General features: G+C 42.9%; 1 protein-coding gene across 1 annotated transcript; it reads right to left on the bottom strand.

Annotated features, from left to right (window-relative positions):
- Positions 1-3,299: 3,299 nt before the first annotated feature.
- LOC110528614 (uncharacterized) lies at positions 3,300-13,689 on the bottom strand (the record flags this gene model as incomplete). Its single annotated transcript, XM_090188275.1, has 13 exons — positions 3,300-3,431; positions 4,210-4,492; positions 6,901-6,930; positions 7,032-7,164; positions 7,296-7,430; positions 8,129-8,385; positions 8,578-8,792; positions 8,925-8,989; positions 9,799-9,836; positions 10,318-11,129; positions 12,113-12,668; positions 12,805-12,851; positions 13,472-13,689. Coding segments are annotated over 13 exons (2,796 nt in total), but the record flags the coding sequence as incomplete, so codon positions are not given.
- Positions 13,690-17,835: the final 4,146 nt, after the last annotated feature.

The following is a 17,835-nucleotide window of genomic DNA, read 5'->3' as shown; positions in this document are numbered from 1 at the left end:
CACCAGCACCTCTATTCAATATCTGACACTAGCACCTCTATTCAATATCTGACACTATCACCTCTATTCAATATCTGACACCAGCACCTCTATTTAATATCTGACACTATCACCTCTATTCAATATCTGACACTGGCACCTCTATTTAATATCTGACACCAGCACCTCTATTCAATATCTGACACTATCACCTCTATTCAATATCTGACACTAGCACCTCTATTTAATATCTGACACTATCACCTCTATTCAATATCTGACACTGGCACCTCTATTTAATATCTGACACCAGCACCTCTATTCAATATCTGACACCAGCACCTCTATTTAATATCTGACACTATCACCTCTATTCAATATCTGACACTGGCACCTCTATTCAATATCTGACACCAGCACCTCTATTCAATATCTGACACTAGCACCTCTATTCAATATCTGACACTAGCACCTCTATTCAATATCTGACACTATCACCTCTATTCAATATCTGACACTAGCACCTCTATTCAATATCTGACACTGGCACCTCTATTCAATATCTGACACTATCACCTCTATTCAATATCTGACACTAGCACCTCTATTCAATATCTGACACCAGCACCTCTATTCAATTTCTGACACTGGCACCTCTATTCAATATCTGACACTAGCACCTCTATTCAATATCTGACACTAGCACCTCTATTCAATTTCTGACACTAGCACCTCTATTCAATATCTGACACCAGCACCTCTATTCAATATCTGACACCAGCACCTCTATTCAATATCTGACACTATCACCTCTATTCTATTCAATATCTGACACTAGCACCTCTATTCAATATCTGACACTAGCACCTCTATTCAATATATGACACTTGCACCTCTATTCAATATCTGACACTGGCACCTCTATTCAATATCTGACACTATCACCTCTATTCAATTTCTGACACTATCACCTCTATTCAATATCTGACACCATCACCTCTATTCAATATCTGACACTACCACCTCTATTCAATATCTGACACCAGCACCTCTATTCAATATCTGACACTAGCACCTCTATTCATTATCTGACACTAGCACCTCTATTCAATTTCTGACACCAGCACCTCTATTCAATATCTGACACTAGCACCTCGATTCAATATCTGACACCAGCACCTCTATTCAATATCTGACACTAGCACCTCTATTCAATATCTGACACCAGCACCTCTATTCAATATCTGACACCAGCACCTCTATTCAATATCTGACACTAGCACCTCTATTCAATATCTGACACTATCACCTCTTTTTCAATATCTGACACTAGCACCTCTATTCAATATCGGACACCAGCACCTCTATTCAATATCTGACACCAGCACCTCTATTCAATATCTGACACCATCACCTCTATTCAATATCTGACACCAGCACCTCTATTCAATATCTGACACCAGCACCTCTATTCAATATCTGACACCAGCACCTCTATTCAATATCTGACACCATCACCTCTATTCAATATCTGACACCAGCACCTCTATTCAATATCTGACACCAGCACCTCTATTCAATATCTGACACCAGCACCTCTATTCAATATCTGACACCATCACCTCTATTCAATATCTGACACCAGCACCTCTATTCAATATCTGACACCAGCACCTCTATTCAATTTCTGACACCATCCACTGTAACAGTCCTCTTCTTGCGTTGTGTACAATCAATCATCGACACGAACTCCAACTTGTAGCACCAGTCATGGAGATGTATTCAATGCAGGGCTCACCATCCAACTCTGCACTCACACACTGTACAACATATACGAACCCCCCCCACCAGACACAGTAAGTTGCTAGCCAGTATTAGCAGGAATTCTCTACAAAAAAATGCACAACAAATATTCACCAAATAACGCTGCATCTTATATGTGATGTTCGAATAACATTTACAATCAGGATCTCTCCCTGGTCAGACCCAACTCAATGAACCATAGTACACCTGTCAATCAGGATATCTACCTGGTCAGACCCAACTCAATGTACCATAGTACACATGTCAATCAGGATCTCTACCTGGTCAGACCCAACTCAATGTACCATAGTACACATGTCAATCAGGATCTCTACCTGGTCAGACCCAACTCAATGTACCACAGTACACATGTCAATCAGGATCTCTCTCTGGTCAGACCCAACTCAATGAACCACAGTACACATGTCAATCAGGATCTCTCCCTGGTCAGACCCAACTTAATGTACCATAGTGCCCATGTCAATCAGGATCTCTACCTGGTCAGACCCAACTCAATGTACCACAGTACACATGTCAATCAGGAGCTCTCCCTGGTCAGACCCAGCAGTTGTCTTATATATATGCTATACACAGATATATTACTATATTATATTTATAATTTATTCATGATTCATTACCATTTTGTTCCATTCATGTGACCGACCAATACTGGTTCATAGCATTTGACAGACCAACACGTCACCAGTCTTCTTCTCTCTAAACTGAAACTGAGATCTCTCCTTCTCAAACCAACGTCTGGCCTTACTGCCAAATTACAGCTACTGATAGTGAGGATTTGTACAGTCGGCCACTTAATGAACACACATTGGTTTATAGAACAGCACATGAATAAAACACAGACATTTGTTAAAATAATAGCACAAACATAAACATTTCCATTACAATCATTTAAGTGTCTTTGTCCACAGACTAGGAGACAGGCCTCAGCATCTTCAGATTAGGTGAAGAGGTGTCTTTGTCCACAGACTAGGAGACAGGCCTCAGCATCTTCAGATTAGGTGGAGAAGTGTCTTTGTCCACAGACTAGGAGACAGGCCTCAGCATCTTCAGATTAGGTGGAGAAGTGTCTTTGTCCACAGACTAGGAGACAGGCCTCAGCATCTTCAGATTAGGTGAAGAAGTGTCTTTGTCCACAGACTAGGAGACAGGCCTCAGCATCTTCAGATTAGGTGGAGAAGTGTCTTTGTCCACAGACTAGGAGACAGGCCTCAGCATCTTCAGATTAGGTGAAGAAGTGTCTTTGTCCACAGACTAGGAGACAGGCCTCAGTATCTTCAGATTAGGTGAAGAGGTGTCTTTGTCCACAGACTAGGAGACAGGCCTCAGCATCTTCAGATTAGGTGGAGAAGTGTCTTTGTCCACAGACTAGGAGACAGGCCTCAGCATCTTCAGATTAGGTGGAGAAGTGTCTTTGTCCACAGACTAGGAGACAGGCCTCAGCATCTTCAGATTAGGTGAAGAAGTGTCTTTGTCCACAGACTAGGAGACAGGCCTCAGCATCTTCAGATTAGGTGGAGAAGTGTCTTTGTCCACAGACTAAAAGACAGGCCTCAGCATCTTCAGATTAGGTGAAGAAGTGTCTTTGTCCACAGACTAGGAGACAGGCCTCAGAATCTTCAGATTAGGTGCTACAAAACGGGAAGGAAGAGAGAGATCAGAAAATATGGAGAAGAATGAGGAGTGAGATACACCTGAGATAATGATGTGATGATGGTCCTATGATACACCTGAGATAATGATGTGATGATGGTCCTGTGATACACCTGAGATAATGATGTGATGATGGTCCTGATACACCTGAGGTGATGATGGTCCTATGATACACCTGAGATAATGATGTGATGATGGTCCTACGATACACCTGAGATAATGATTTGATGATGGTCCTGATACACCTGAGATAATGATGAGATGATGGTCCTATGGTACACCTGAGATAATGATGTGATGATGGTCCTATGAGATAATGATGTGATGTGATGATGGTCCTGATATACACCTGAGATAATGATGAGATGATGGTCCTATGGTACACCTGAGATAATGATGTGATGATGGTCCTATGATACACCGGAGATAATGATTTGCGTATTTGGTCCTATGATACACCTGAGATAATGATTTGATGATGGTCCTATGATACACCTGAGATAATGATGTGATGATGGTCCTATGATACACCTGAGATAATGATGTGATGATGGTCCTATGATACACCTGAGATAATGATTTGATGATGGTCCTATGATAGAACTATAAAAATATACATTTATTACAGGCAGCAACACAAAAACATAATTCCATTCTGAAAAAGACTCTCTTTGATCTGGGTAGCTATGGTTTTATTTTATCTATATTTAATCATTCCACATATTCAAGGGAGGGAGAAAAAGAAACCGGTCTTACCCAGATTCACTCAAGTACTTAACAAGATGGTGTTCATGTTCACTGAGAGCTTTGAGACAAGCTCCCATCACTTCTGGTCCTTTAGGGAGAACTGCATTCAGTAGTTCTCTCATTCGCTCCTGTTCAGTTGTTTCAGCTTTTATTCTGGAGTACTCTTCATCACCAATCATGTACTTTGACGACAGATTATCTGCTATTGGCATTGTGTTTTTGACTCCCTGAATGAGTTCAGCCCTGTGTTTCTTCAGAAACTCCTCAGCAGGAATCCCAAGGAGTGTTAATGCTGAAGGGGGGGGGGGGGGGGGGTCAATTAAATTAATATGGTTTTAGGGTTAACAGCAGCTTTTTCTACATCTTGCAGTCTCTCCGGTTACCATTCCTATGATAGTCATTTCTTGAATAGAGCTGACTCCAGGGTTGTAGGCAATTCCAATTGAAGTCAGTCAAAAAATAAAAATGAAATTCCTATTGGGTTTATTGAGAAGTCACTGAAAGTTAAAAGTAGATGCCCTTTTCCAGTTATTGAATTTGAATATCAGTTTACTTCCTGAATTGACTGATTTATTTGGAATTGACACCTACCCTGGCTGACACGATTGTCTATTCTACATAACATACAGAGCCTGGCAAAAGTGTTCATACCCCTTGGATTTCTCTATTGTGTTACATAGTGGGATTAAGATGGATTTAATTGTAATGTTTTGTCAACAGTCTACTGAAAATACTCTGTAATGTCAAATTGGACCTGTCCCCCATACATACAACATCTGGAAGGTCCCTCAATCAAGTATCGCATTTCAAGCACAGATTCAACTTTCTACAAAGACAAGGCCTCATATACAGTACCTTTGTAAGTATTTATATCATTACACCTTCATCACCCCACTGAACACGACTCATGAAGACCTTCATCACCCCACTGAACATGACTCATGAAGACCTTCATCACCCTACTGAACATGACTCATGAAGACCTTCATCACCCCACTGAACACGACTCATGAAGACCTTCATCACCCCACTGAACACGACTCATGAAAACCTTCATCACCCCACTGAACACGACTCATGAAGACCTTCATCACCCCACTGAACACGACTCATGAAGACCTTCATCACCCCACTTAACACGACTCATGAAGACCTTCATCACCCCACTGAACACGACTCATGAAGACCTTCATCACCCCACTGAACACGACTCATGAAGACCTTCATCACCCCACTGAACATGATTCATGAAGACCTTCATCACCCCACTGAACATGACTCATGAAGACCTTCATCACCCCACTGAACACGACTCATGAAGACCTTCATCACCCCACTGAACACGACTCATGAAGACCTTCATCACCCCACTGAACACGACTCATGAAGATCTTCATCACCCCACTGAACACGACTCATGAAGACCTTCATCACCCCACTGAACACGACTCATGAAGACCTTCATCACCCCACTGAACATGACTCATGAAGACCTTCATCACACCACTGAACATGACTCATGAAGACCTTCATCACCCCACTGAACACGACTCATGAAGACCCTCATCACCCCATTGAACATGATTCATGAAGACCTTCATCACCCGACTGAACACGACTCATGAAGACCTTCATCACCCCACTGAACACGACTCACAAAGACCTTCATCACCCCACTGAACACGACTCACAAAGACCTTCATCACCCCACTGAACACGACTCACGAAGACCTTCATCACCCCACTGAACACGACTCATGAAGACCTTCATCACCCCACTGAACACGACTTATGAAGACCTTCATCACCCCACTGAACATGACTCATGAAGACCTTCATCACCCCACTGAACATGACTCATGAAGACCTTCATCACCCCACTGAACATGACTCATGAAGACCTTCATCACCCCACTGAACACGACTCATGAAGACCTTCATCACCTCACTGAACACGACTCATGAAGACCTTCATCACCCCACTGAACACGACTCATGAAGACCTTCATCACCTCACTGAACACGACTCATGAAGACCTTCATCACCCCACTGAACACGACTCATGAAGACCTTCATCACCCCACTGAACACGACTCATGAAGACCTTCATCACCCCACTGAACACGATTCATGAAGACCTTCATCACCCCACTGAACACGACTCATGAAGACCTTCATCACCCCACTGAACACGACTCATGAAGACCTTCATCACCCCACTGAATACGACTCGTGAAGACCTTCATCACCCCACTGAACACGACTCATGAAGACCTTCATCACCCCACTGCACCCGACTCATGAAGACCTTCATCACCCCACTGAACACGACTCATGAAGACCTTCATCGCCCTACTGAACATGACTCATGAAGACCTTCATCACCCCACTGAACACGACTCATGAAGACCTTCATCACCTCACTGAACACGACTCATGAAGACCTTCATCACCCCACTGAACATGACTCATGAAGACCTTCATCACCCCACTGAACACGACTCATGAAGACCTTCATCACCCCACTGAACACGACTCATGAAGACCTTCATCACCCCACTGAACACGACTCATGAAGACCTTCATCACCCCACTGAACATGACTCATGAAGACCTTCATCAGTGTCCTTCATCCCAACTTGAAGAGATGTTAGCTCTATAACCCATTTTATAAACCTCGTCCACAAAGACAAACCTACATGGTGGATGAGAGTCGTTGCTGTACACATCTGAAAGACAAACAAGAGAAAATATCATAAAACACTTTAATAGCATCTGTTAGAAAAGGACATTGATGATTGACATACTGTTCATGTCCAGTATTTCTTACCTTTTGATAACACTGATTTCCATACTGTCCTCTCATCATCCCCGATTAACTCCATCTCAATGTCCACCCCTGTGTTTCCCATTATCATCTGACAACAGCTTGGTGTGGTGTCTGCAGGTAACAGCTGAATCTTCTGTAGGAGGCCATATGGTGCAACGATTGAGACAACAGACAGAGAGAGAGAGAAATAGTGAAATAGAATGACATTCCAGTTATTCATATACAATATGACAGATTCATGTCCTCAGCCTGATAAAACTACACCTCTGGATTGATGGACGTGGAGAGGGGATTCTTGAACGCAAACCAACTGTTTAGCTTTAAGGACCCGTTTGGACTTGACAGGACGAATTCTGAAAATCCTTTGGACACCTGATTTTTCTCCCGTTCCTGAACAGCCTACAAAATGAGCAATGTAGTAGTCAGTCAGAACAATGTAGTCTCGCAATTCACACAACATGCAGCTCACTGAGCAATCCATTTTTTGTCAACAACAACAAATGTGTTTGCTTTTGTTTTACTATCCCTATTTTACCAGGATATTATTTTAAAGGTGTACCAGGTACGTTGACTGAGAGGAGATTCTCTTTTACAGCAACGACCTGGAGAAGAGTTACAGGGGAGAGGAGAGGGGGAAAATGAGCCAATTGGAAGCTGGGGATGATTAGGTAGCCATGATGGTATGAGGGCCAGATTGGGAATTTAGTCAGGACACCGGGATTAACATCCTCACTCTTACGATAAGTGCCATTGGATCTTTAGTGACCATTGAGAGTCAGGACACCGGGGTTAACATCCTCACTCTTACGATAAGTGCCATGGGATCTTCAGTGACCATGGAGAGGCCACCCGTTTAACATGCCATCTGAAAGACAGCGCCCTACGCAGGGCAATGTCCCCTTCACTGCCCCGGGCATTGGGTTCTCCTTCGACCAGAGGGAAGAGTGCCGTCTACTGGCTCTTCAAATGAACGAGACAGAAATAGATTTCTCACAGAGCTGCACGTTGTCTTTGTAATCTAGAGATTTTCAACAAACTATCAGCTTTCCTTCAGTAGGTTTCAACATCCTGTTGTCACTTCAGTGATAGTGGCTCACCTCTTTCTGACTGGAGTTTCTGAGGAGCAGGTACAGCCTTGAAATGACTGTTGACTTTTTTACTGCCATATAGAGGACCACGTCACAGTGGACATCTAAGTTCCAAGACAGTAATCTCAGTATCAGAGCGATAGGTGAGAACTTGGGATGGAGAATCTTAACATGGAATCTGGTGACCTCATGCACTTCCTCTAAAGACACTCCATGTTCCTCTACATGAAGAATCTTCATCTCATTCCTCAGGGAAGGGTTGGTCCCTGAACAACACAGTACAAAGGAGACAGAAAGACAAATATTGAATTATTCATTATTCTAAAAAAACACAAAGAATATGCAGTACCAGATCACAGTAAACTCAAACTCCCAGAATAATGAATTCATTATTTCAGGAAGTGAAACTCAGTTACATGGAAATGTCTTTCCTGAATACTATTTCCATATGGTTTTACCTAAACAGACAAAGTGTGGCAGATGAACTTCCTCCAGTTCACCTAACTCCATAGTGATGTCCAGCAATGGACCACCTTGTGTGTACTGCATGTCTTTCAGAAGTTGACTGTAGGGTTCCCAGTTCCTGAAGTGATACTTCAGAATGACATCTCTCTCACACAGCCAGCGGAGCCCAGACACTGTGCACTCATAACTCCCTTTGGGTGTCCTGTGTCTGAGGACAACAACAAGATATGGTAGAGAGGGTCAATGGTCAAATGGAGAGGTTGGATTAGAAGACTATTCCCAAAGATAATGGGGAAATACACTAGCAAGTGGAATGAAATGTTAAAAGTAGTTATTTTACCTGAACATTGTCACTCCCTGGACAGTGGAAGTCAAGGGTTCAATCTGAAGCCAGTGTGTGGAGTCCTGAACAAGGACAAGCATGTCAGTAATACATATGGGGCCTGTTTCCTGGACACAGATAGAGTCTAGTGCTGGACTAAAAAGCATGCTCAATGGAAGTTTCAATAGAAAGTTCTATAAGGTCCAGGACTAGACTTAATCTGTGTCTGGGAAACTGGCCCATTAACCAAAGTAACTCATCTAATGTATTTATTCAATGTTACATGGAATGCTGGTGAATTATCAATTAAACTGTCTAATGACAAAATATGACAACAGCTAAAGTCCTGCATGCCTACAAGCAGAACACAGGACTGTCTATATCCCAGCATGAATGGTTGGTCAGTACACACCTGGCTTTGAGACTGTGTTTATATTACTAAAGCAGAACACAGGACTGTCTATATCCCAGTATGAATGGTTGGTCAGTGCACACCTGGCTTTGAGACTGTGTTTATATTACTAAAGCAGAACACAGGACTGTCTATATCCCAGTATGAATGGTTGGTCAGTACACACCTGGCTTTGAGACTGTGTTTATATTACTAAAGCAGAACACAGGACTGTCTATATCCCAGTATGAATGGTTGGTCAGTACACACCTGGCTTTGAGACTGTGTTTATATTACTAAAGCAGAACCCAGGACTGTCTATATCCCAGTATGAATGGTTGGTCAGTACACACCTGGCTTTGAGACTGTGTTTATATTACTAAAGCAGAACCCAGGACTGTCTATATCCCAGTATGAATGGTTGGTCAGTACACACCTGGCTTTGAGTCTGTGCCTGACTCCTGCAGGTATGTAAAAGTAAGAATTGACATTATTACTTACCTCAACATGGTCACAAGTCTTACAGGTCTGAGGAATCCCTGAAGGCAAAAGTAGTTATTTAAAATGGACAATCTCATGTAATAATGAATTAATAATCATTAAATAGAATTGTAATAAAAATGAATATAAGTGAGCAACAGTTTCAGAATGTACACTCATTAGCATACCATAATCTGACATAAGTGTTATATTAATTAATGTTTGTGGAAGCAGGAAACAACATCGTTCTGGTCCATGTTTTGTAGATGTTGGGGGCCTGATTTCTGATAGATTCTAGGATGAGAGCTTAAAGGTAGAGTCAGCTAAATGATGATGTACGAGCAGCACCACAGATATTGTGATGAGCAAGATGCTGACCCACTATGCTGTTACCTTTGTGCATCTACGTCATATCGCTGACTCTACCTTTAATTTTGTTTTGACCAAATAGATCATGATTTTGTTAATTGCCTGGGAATCAACTGCAATGAACGCTTTAAAAATATTTTGAGTCATAAACAATTATCAGATAACACTCACATTTCTCAGGTCCAAACTTGATCCAACACTCTTCACCATGGTCTCTGGTGTTCTCAGGTCCAGGCTTGGTCCAACACTCTTCACCATGGTCTCTGGTGTCCCCAGGTCCAGACTTGATACAACTCTCTCCACCATGGTCTCTGGTGTCCTCAGGTCCAGACTTGATACAACACTCTCCACCATGGTCTCTGGTGTCCTCAGGTCCAGACTTGATACAACTCTCTAAGCCATGGTCTCTGGTGTCCTCAGGTCCAGGCTTGATCCAACACTCTCCACCATGGTCTCTGGTGTTCTCAGGTCCAGGCTTGATCCAACTCTCTCCACCATGGTCTCTGGTGTCCTCAGGTCTAGGCTTGATCCAACACTCTCCACCATGGTCTCTGGTGTTCTCAGGTCCAGGCTTGATCCAACTCTCTCCACCATGGTCTCTGGTGTCCTCAGGTCTAGGCTTGATACAACACTCTCCACCATGGTCACTGGTGTCCTCAGGTCCAGGCTTGATCCAACTCTCTCCACCATGGTCTCTGGTGTCCTCAGGTCCAGGCTTGATCCAACTCTCTCCACCATGGTCACTGGTGTCCTCAGGTCCAGGCTTGATCCAACTCTCTCCACCATGGTCTCTGGTGTCCTCAGGTCCAGGCTTGATACAACTCTCTCCACCGTGGTCTCTGGTGTTCTCAGGTTCAGGCTCGATACAACTCTCTCCACCATGGTCTCTGGTGTCCTCAGGTTCAGACTTGATCCAACTCTCTCCACCATGGTCTCTGGTGTCCTCAGGTCCAGACTTGATCCAACTCTCTCTACCATGGTCTCTGGTGTTGGTAAAGCAGAAGGATAGACTGTGATTAAACTAAATACAACTTATAAAGGCTGTATATAGCATACATACAGTCTTCATAAGCAGTACAAAGGGTGTATAAAGGGTGACAGATCAGGTCCCTATGTAGGGTGCATTGCCTAAATGTGACATAACCCACTATGTCACCTTCCATAAAGTCAATACTGATGGTGATATTTAACTAGGCACAGTCTAACTGTCTGTAGGTCCAACAGAACACATTAAAACACACCACTACTACTAATCTACCTGTCTGTAGGTCCAACAGAACACATTAAAACACACCACTACTACTAATCTAACTGTCTGTAGGTCCAACAGAACACATTAAAACACACCTCTACTAATCTAACTGTCTGTAGGTCCAACAGAACCCAACACACCACTACTACTAATCTAACTGTCTGTAGGTCCAACAGAACACAACACACCACTACTACTAATCTAACTGTCTGTAGGTCCAACATAACACATTAAAACACACCTCTACTACTAATCTAACTGTCTGTAGGTCCAACAGAACCCAACACACCACTACTACTAATCTAACTGTCTGTAGGTCCAACAGAACCCAACACACCACTACTACTAATCTAACTGTCTGTAGGTCCAACAGAACACATTAAAACACACCACTACTACTAATCTAACTGTCTGTAGGTCCAACAGAACCCAACACACCACTACTACTAATCTAACTGTCTGCAGGTCCAACAGAACACATTAAAACACACCACTACTACTAATCTAACTGTCTGTAGGTCCAACAGAACCCATTAAAACACACCACTACTACTAATCTAACTGTCTGTAGGTCCAACAGAACACAACACACCACTACTACTAATCTAACTGTCTGTAGGTCCAACAGAACACATTAATACACACCACTACTACTAATATAATTGTAGAAATGATTCCAGAGGAAACAAATTATAAATCATCGCTATGACTCACCTCTGAATGTGTTGGTCATCTATCGGACACAGGGTCACTGAGGAGGAGTACATTATAAACCCAGGATAGAGGGGTTCAGTGAATGTGGTGTGTTCTGTGTAGAAGTGTGTCACTGTACCAGAGGAGGACACACTATAGAAGGACAAAGTACCAGCTGGCCAGTCCAGATACACTCCAACTCTCTTAGAAACAGGACAAGTATCTGGTCGACTGTATCTGATGACTCCATTATGGTAAAAGTTATAAGCACTATCATAGCAGACTAAACACCAGGACTCCTTATTGTGTCCAATCCTACGGTCAATCTTCCCTCCCTTCCTCTTCATTCCTTTGTACACCACACCAATGAAAGCCCCGTCACCATCCCTCTCCACCTCCCAGTAATAACGACCTCCAGATAAGCCTTCTCTGCAGAGAACTTGGGGATGAAAGTCAAATCTTTCTGGATGGTCTTCATAATGCTGGTCCTCCACCACCCGTTTCAACTTCCTGTTCCCCTCAGACAGTCTCAGGTTTGGGTGTGCTGTATTTGGGTCCAGGGTGAGATGACAGGCATCTGTAGACAAAAGGAGAGTTTAATCAAACCACATCTTCATATAAAATGTTGTTTTGTAGGTACAGAACAAGTATTGATTGGTTACTATGTTACTATAGTTCTGAGTATTCAGTTAATTAGGATTGAAGAGACTTACATTTCCTCGGCCCTGATTTCAGCCTGCACTCTCCACCATGATCCACACTGTAGGAGAAACAGGTTATTGACTGACAAAGACCTAATAAAGCAGTCAACATTTAAACCATATTGTTGTGTTCTGGTGCGCTATCCCAGTTCATTACTATCCTACCTACTGCATACAGAACAGAGTACAAATCAATACTAGAGACATACAGGTATTATATCCTACCTACTGCATACAGAACGGAGTACAGTTCATTACTAGAGACATACAGGTATACTATCCTACCTACTGCATACAGAACGGAGTACAATTCATGACTAGAGACATACAGGTATTCTATCCTACCTACTGCATACAGAACGGAGTACAATTCATTACTAGAGACATACAGGTATTCTATCCTACCTACTGCATACAGAACAGAGTACAATTCATTACTAGAGACATACAGGTATTATATCCTACATACTGCATACAGAACAGAGTACAATTCCAACAGGATATCAGAGATGCAGAAGAAGAGTATTCATGTGGTGATGATGTATGCTGTGTTGGATTGCTCAGCCTGCTGAGTAAACTTCCCCTTAATTCTACCATCATGTCCTCATGTTACTGACCCTACTACACTACATATGACACAACCACTTCTCACACTATTAGGACATCTATTCTGACTTACTTCAGCTTCATCAGTTTATATGTGGGATCCCTCAGAGCAGCTGAAAGCAGTCCCCCTGCAGAGTCTCCTGGGTGATTGTAGCTCAGGTCCAGCTCTTTCAGGTGGGAGGGGTTTGACCTCAGAGCTGAAGACAGAGCAGCACAGCCCTCCTCTGTGACCAGACAGCCAGACAGCCTACAAAGAGACACACAACAGCTGTCTAGGTTGGTGTACGGGTGTCAATCATCTTGTAGGACACCAATTCATTTGTACACGACACAAATATTGTGATGAAACATCAGATTTTGAGAGTTTTTGTTTTACTCAGCTCAGTACCGACCTGAATGTAACAGCTGTACTTACCCCAGTGTGTGTAGTTTACAGTCTGGATCCTCCAGTCCAGCAGACAGCAGTGTAACTCAGCTCAGTACCAACCTGACTGAAACAGCTGTACTTACCCCAGTGTGTGTAGTTTACAGTCTGGATCCTCCAGTCCAGCAGACAGCAGTGTAACTCCTGAGTCCTGCAGGTCATTGTCTCTCAGCTCCAGTTGTTTCAGTTGTGAGCTGGGTGAACTCAGGACTGAGGCCAGATCTGAACAGCAACCCTCTGTCAGACCACACTGACCTAGACTAGAGGGCAGAAGAGCACATGATTAATACATGTTGAAAACATCCACATAATAACATATAATGAAGATATTTAACTCACACTAGTGTCTGTATGTTGCAGAGTGGACTGGTTAGTCCAACACAGACCAGCTCCACTCCTCTGTCTCCCAGGTCATTGTAGCTGAGGTCCAGTTCTCTCAGGGGGGAGTTTGGTGTCTGCAGAGCTGAGGTCAGAGTCTCACAGGATTTATATGTGAGGTAACAGTCAGCCAGTCTGGAGAGAGGAGATATGTTGATTCACTGTTAAATATGCAAAGATTTAACAATAATGAGATGCATTAAGACAATAACAGAAGGACATGATTTACCAATGTTAAAAAAATACTTTTTACCCTTTTAATTATTTTATATATATTTAGTATACGTTTTTACAAGATGAGTGATGAGAAGAGAATCGTCCAGCTCATTGGGTCTCTCTCTACACCCCCTATATGCCATGTCATGAAATATGCAGACAGTATGTTTACATTGTAATACTTCTGACAGACAACTTCTATCTCCGCCCATAACTTTAGGAATTATAGCATTCCCAGAAAGCATGAATTATTGACTCATTGTTAGTTTTACACTTAAGACATGGCTCTGTCGTTGTGCTGTAGAATTTGTTAATTTTGTCTTGTGTAACAAATTCTATACATTACTTTATACTGGATTAACCATACATTTTTGCTGACTTTAATTTCATTAGTTATGTTCCAACATTCCCTCCATCTTGTGCCAATTTCAGTTATTTTTAAGTCTTGGTTCCAATAGTAAAACATTTTTTTTCTCTAAAAACACATACTAACTCACACAAGATATTTAACCTTAGTTTGATATATTTATCACGTTTGATGAATGTTTCAGCATATTTACCAAGATGTTAAAATAATGTTAAAAACCTAACACATACTAGCTACATACAAAATATATAAACACTATAAAAACAGTGGATACTGAAGATATTGAACTCACACTAGTGTCTGTATGTTGCAGAGGGGACTGGTTAGTCCAACACAGAGCAGCTCCACTCCTCTGTCTCCCAGGTCATTGTAGCTGAGGTCCAGTTCTCTCAGGGGGGAGTTTGGTGTCTGCAGAGCTGAGGTCAGAGTCTCACAGGATTTATATGTGAGGTAACAGTCAACCAGTCTGGAGAGAGGAGATATGTTGATACACTGTTAAATATGCAAAGATTTAAGAATAATGTTATTCATTAAGACAATAACAGAAGGAAATGATTAAACAATGTTAAAAACATACACATACTTACTATATACAAAATATATAAACACACAGTGGATACTGAAGATTACGGACATATTCAATCAATCCTTATCCCAGTCTGCTGTTCCCACATGCTTCAAGAGGGCCACCATTCTCCCTGTTCCCAAGAAAGCTAAGGTAACTGAGCTAAACGACTACCGCCCCGTAGCACTCACTTCCGTCATCATGAAGTGCTTTGAGAGACTAGTCAAGGACCATATCACCTCCACCCTACCTGACACCGTTGACCCACTTCAATTTGTTTACCGCCCAAATAGGTCCACAGACGACGCAATCGCAACCACACTGCACACTGCCCTAACCCATCTGGACAAGAGGAATACCTATGTGAGAATGCTGTTCATCGACTACAGCTCAGCATTTAACACCATAGTACCCTCCAAACTCGTCACCAAGCTTGAGACCCTGGTTCTCGACCCCACCCTGTGCAACTGGGTACTGGACTTCCTGACGGGCCGATCCCAGGTGGTGAGGGTAGGCAACAACATCTCCCCAATAACCTCACACTCAACAAAACAAAGGAGATGATTGTGGACTTCAGGAAACAGCAGAGGCAGCACCCCCCCTATCCACATCAATGGGACAGTATTGGAGAGGGTAGTAAGTTAAGTTCCTCTGCTTACACATCATGGACAAACTGAATTGGTCCACCCACACAGACAGCGTCGTGAAGAAGGCGTAGCAGCGCCTCTTCAACCTCAGGAGGCTGAAGAAATTTGGCTTGTCACCAAAAGCACTCACAAACTTCTACAGATGCACAATCGAGAGCATCCTGTCGGGCTGTATCACCGCCTGGTACGGCAACTGCTCCGCCCACAACCGTAAGGCTCTCCAGAGGGTAGTGAGGTCTGCACAACGCATCACCGGGGGCAAACTACCGGCCCTCCAGGACACCTACACAACCCGATGTCACAGGAAGGCCATTAAGATCATCAAGGACAACAACCACCCGAGCCACTGCCTGTTCACCCCGCTATCATCCAGAAGGCGAGGTCAGTACAGGTGCATCAAAGCAGGGACCGAGAGACTGAAAAACAGCTTCTATCTCAAGGCCATCAGACTGTTAAACAGCCACCACTAACATTGAGTGGCTGCTGCCAACACACTGACTCAACTCCAGCCACTTTAATAATGGGAATTGATGGAAATTGATGTAAAATATATCACTAGCCACTTTAAACAATGCTACTTAATATAATGTTTACATACCCTACATTATTCATCTCATATGTATACGTATATACTGTACTCTATATCATCTACTGCATCTTTATGTAATACATGTATCACTAGCCACTTTAACTATGCCACTTTGTTTACATACCCTACATTACTCATCTCATATGTATATACTGTACTCGATACCATCTACTGCATCTTGCCTATGCCGTTCTGTACCATCACTCATTCATATATCTTTATGTACATATTCTTTATCCCTTTACACTTGTGTGTATAAGGTAGTAGTTCTGGAATTGTTAGGTTAGATTACTCATTGGTTATTACTGCATTGTCGGAACTAGAAGCACAAGCATTTCGCAACACTCGCATTAACATCTGCTAACCATGTGTTTGTGACAAATGCATTTGATTTGAGATATTGAACTCACACTAGTGTCTGTATGTTGCAGAGTGGACTGGTTAGTCCATCACAGAGCAGCTCCACTCCTCTGTCTCCCAGGTCATTGTAGCTGAGGTCCAGTTCTCTCAAGGGGGAGTTTGGTGTCTGCAGAGCTGAGGTCAGAGTCTCACAGGATTCATGTGTGATTTTACAGTCAACCAGTCTGGAGAGAGGAGATATGTCGATTAGAGGTCGGCCGATTAATTAAGTTTTCATAATCGGTAATCAGCATTTTTGGATGCCAATTATGGCCGATTAAATTGCGATCCATGAGGAGACTGCGTGGCAGGCTGACCACCTGTTACTCCACGAGGAGACTGCGTGGCAGACTGACCACCTGTTACTCCATGAGGAGACTGCGTGGCAGGCTGACCACCTGTTACTCCACGAGGAGACTGCGTGGGAGGCTGACCACCTGTTACTCCATGAGGAGACTGCGTGGCGGGGTGACCACCTGTTACTCCATGAGGAGACTGCGTGGCAGGCTGACCACCTGTTACTCCATGAGGAGACTGCGTGGCAGGCTGACCACCTGTTACACAAGTGCAGCATCAAAAGGACCTTGTTGCTGCAAGGAGCCAAGGTAAGTTGCTAGCTAGCATTAAACTTACCTTATAAAAAACAATCTTCACATGATCACTAGTTAACTACACATGGTTGATGATATTACTAGGTTAGGCGTTGCATATAATCAATGCGGTGCCTTATAATTTATCATCGAATCACAGCCTACTTCGCCAAAAATGATTTAACAAAAGCGCATTGCCGAAAAAAAGCACAATTGTTGCACAAATGTACCATAAACATCAATGCCATTCTTAATCAATACA

This window comes from Oncorhynchus mykiss, chromosome 10, assembly GCF_057628025.1.
Source record: "Oncorhynchus mykiss isolate SJ-2025 chromosome 10, ASM5762802v1, whole genome shotgun sequence".
In the NCBI taxonomy this organism is placed as follows: Eukaryota; Metazoa; Chordata; class Actinopteri; order Salmoniformes; family Salmonidae; genus Oncorhynchus; species Oncorhynchus mykiss.
The sequence above is the reverse complement of the archived record's forward strand: the minus strand, read 5'-3'. Positions and strand labels throughout refer to the sequence as shown.